Source organism: Triticum aestivum, chromosome 5B (assembly GCF_018294505.1).
Source record: "Triticum aestivum cultivar Chinese Spring chromosome 5B, IWGSC CS RefSeq v2.1, whole genome shotgun sequence".
In the NCBI taxonomy this organism is placed as follows: domain Eukaryota; kingdom Viridiplantae; phylum Streptophyta; class Magnoliopsida; order Poales; family Poaceae; genus Triticum; species Triticum aestivum.
The window spans coordinates 583,036,170-583,038,059 of record NC_057807.1 but is presented as its reverse complement, the minus strand read 5'-3'; the positions used below and the strand labels follow the sequence as shown (position 1 = coordinate 583,038,059).

Here is a 1,890-nt window from a genome sequence, read left to right as displayed (position 1 = left end):
ATTGGTAGCGTTAAACACAGAATGATTAAGGGCCATTAGATCTTGATGATTGATGGGTGGGATTGTTTGGATCTGCCCCTCTCTTTCTTTTATAGTGGTAGTAGATAGTAGATACATCAGCAGCCTATCAAAACCATGCATTATGATGCCTTGCCAAGAAATTCGACCATCAGAGGCTCTGAAGCACATCGCGCATGGCCGGGCGCGGCCTGCACACGGCCTCGAGCGGCACGACCTTGGGGATGGTGAGTCCGCCGCCCTCCGTCATGTCCACCTCCGCGCCGTCCACGCGCTCCCAGTCGAAGCACTGCACCAGCGTGGCCAGCACCATGCCGATGGTCCGCAGCGCCAGCGTCTCCCCGGGGCACCGCCGCCGGCCCATCCCGAACGGGATCATGAACCGCCCCTCGGCCTTCCCGTCCTCGAACCGCTCCGGGACGAACTCCAGCGGCCGCTCCCACGCCGCCGGGTCCCGGTGGATGGCGTACGCGTTCACCATCAGCATCGTGCCGCTCGGCACGTTGTAGCCGCCGACCTTGCAGTCAGCCGAGGACTGGTGCGGCAGCAGCATCGGTGCCGCCGGGTACAGCCGCAGCGTCTCGCTCACGATGCACTGCAGGTAGGCCAGCCGGGGCACGTCGTCGGCGGTCACCAGCCGGGAGGTCCCCACGGCCGCGTCGATCTCGTCCTGCGCCTTCCTCAGCGCCGCCGGGTGGTTCAGCAGCAGCGACATCGCCCACTCCGTCGTCGTCGACGTGGTCTCCGTCCCGGCCCCAAATAAATTCTGCAGAGAAAACGAGGGTTATTGGTGAGATCGTGACGTGGGTAATCCTGCAGAGAATTCACCGAGAAAATGAGCGCAGTGGGATCGTGACATGAGTATGATTGCCTCCACGAGTTTTAGCTTATCGGATTGGGCACTGATAGGCGCCGGCGCGCCGGCCCAAATTTGGGCCGGTCGCAGCGCAGCCCTTCGATCCCGTGCGTGTAAGCCGTCCGATCTGTTCGTTGCCCACCCTTTCTCTCAGCCTTCGCATCCCTCGCTAAGAAAGACATGGCGGCCGCCCCTGTCTCCTCTGGCACCCAGCATCACGTGTTGCCGCCCCTCGTCGGTTTGCCTCGCCTCCGATGCTCGCCGTCGAAGCTCGCCGCCGCCGCCGCCGCCGCTCGCCGTCGTCAATCACAAAAAAAGCCCTGTAGCAGATTTTCGTTCCCCGTCCCTGCATCCATGACGGCCCCACCATGGAGTTGGCCGCAAATCATTCCTCGCCAGTGCTGCCGATCTCGGTTGCAGCATTAATGGCGACGCGATGTCGCTCACAGCCAAAGCCAGTGGTAGCAAAAAATTAGGCTGGTTCCAACAAAACAAAAGGATGGTGGTAGCAAAAATACGTTGGTTCCAGCACAAGCCCCACATGGTTTGTAGCAAAAAAATGTGCTAGTTCCAGCAAAACGGAAAGCCGATTGTAGCAAAAAAAAAATGGTTGGTTCCAGCAAAAATCCAAAGATGGTGATAACAAAAGAAGACCCGTTTGTAGCAAACAAAGTGGCTGGTTCCAGCAAATTTCAAAGACGGTGGTAGCAAAAATGAATGCTAGTTCCAGCAAAATCTGATGTAGCAAAAAATCATGGCGGCTACGGCACCACCCTTCTCTCAATTTGCAGCAAAAATGGAATAAGGTTCCAGCAAAAAAAGAAGTGGTTCCAGCAAAAAGAAATGATGCAGAAATAATAATAATAATGGCGGTCACCGCCGTCGCCGCCCCGTCACCATCCTTGCCGGTTGAAGGAAATCTACTGGCCGGTCTCGAGCACCACACCTTGTCGGCGCCGCAGGTCATGACATCCCCCTTGCCTCGCGTGGTGGCGGGTGCGGTAGCGCCCATTTTG

At 57.7% G+C, this 1,890-nt stretch overlaps 1 protein-coding gene across 1 annotated transcript in view; it reads right to left on the bottom strand.

Annotated features, from left to right (window-relative positions):
- Positions 1–10: 10 nt before the first annotated feature.
- The window catches only part of LOC123113392 (cytochrome P450 81Q32), a 3,648-nt gene continuing 1,768 nt past the window's right edge, over positions 11–1,890 (bottom strand). Inside the window, exon 2 of the mRNA XM_044534612.1 lies at positions 11–784. Coding sequence (XP_044390547.1) covers positions 170–784 — 615 coding nt within the window. The 3' untranslated portion in view covers positions 11–169. The remainder of the gene's footprint in view (positions 785–1,890) is intronic.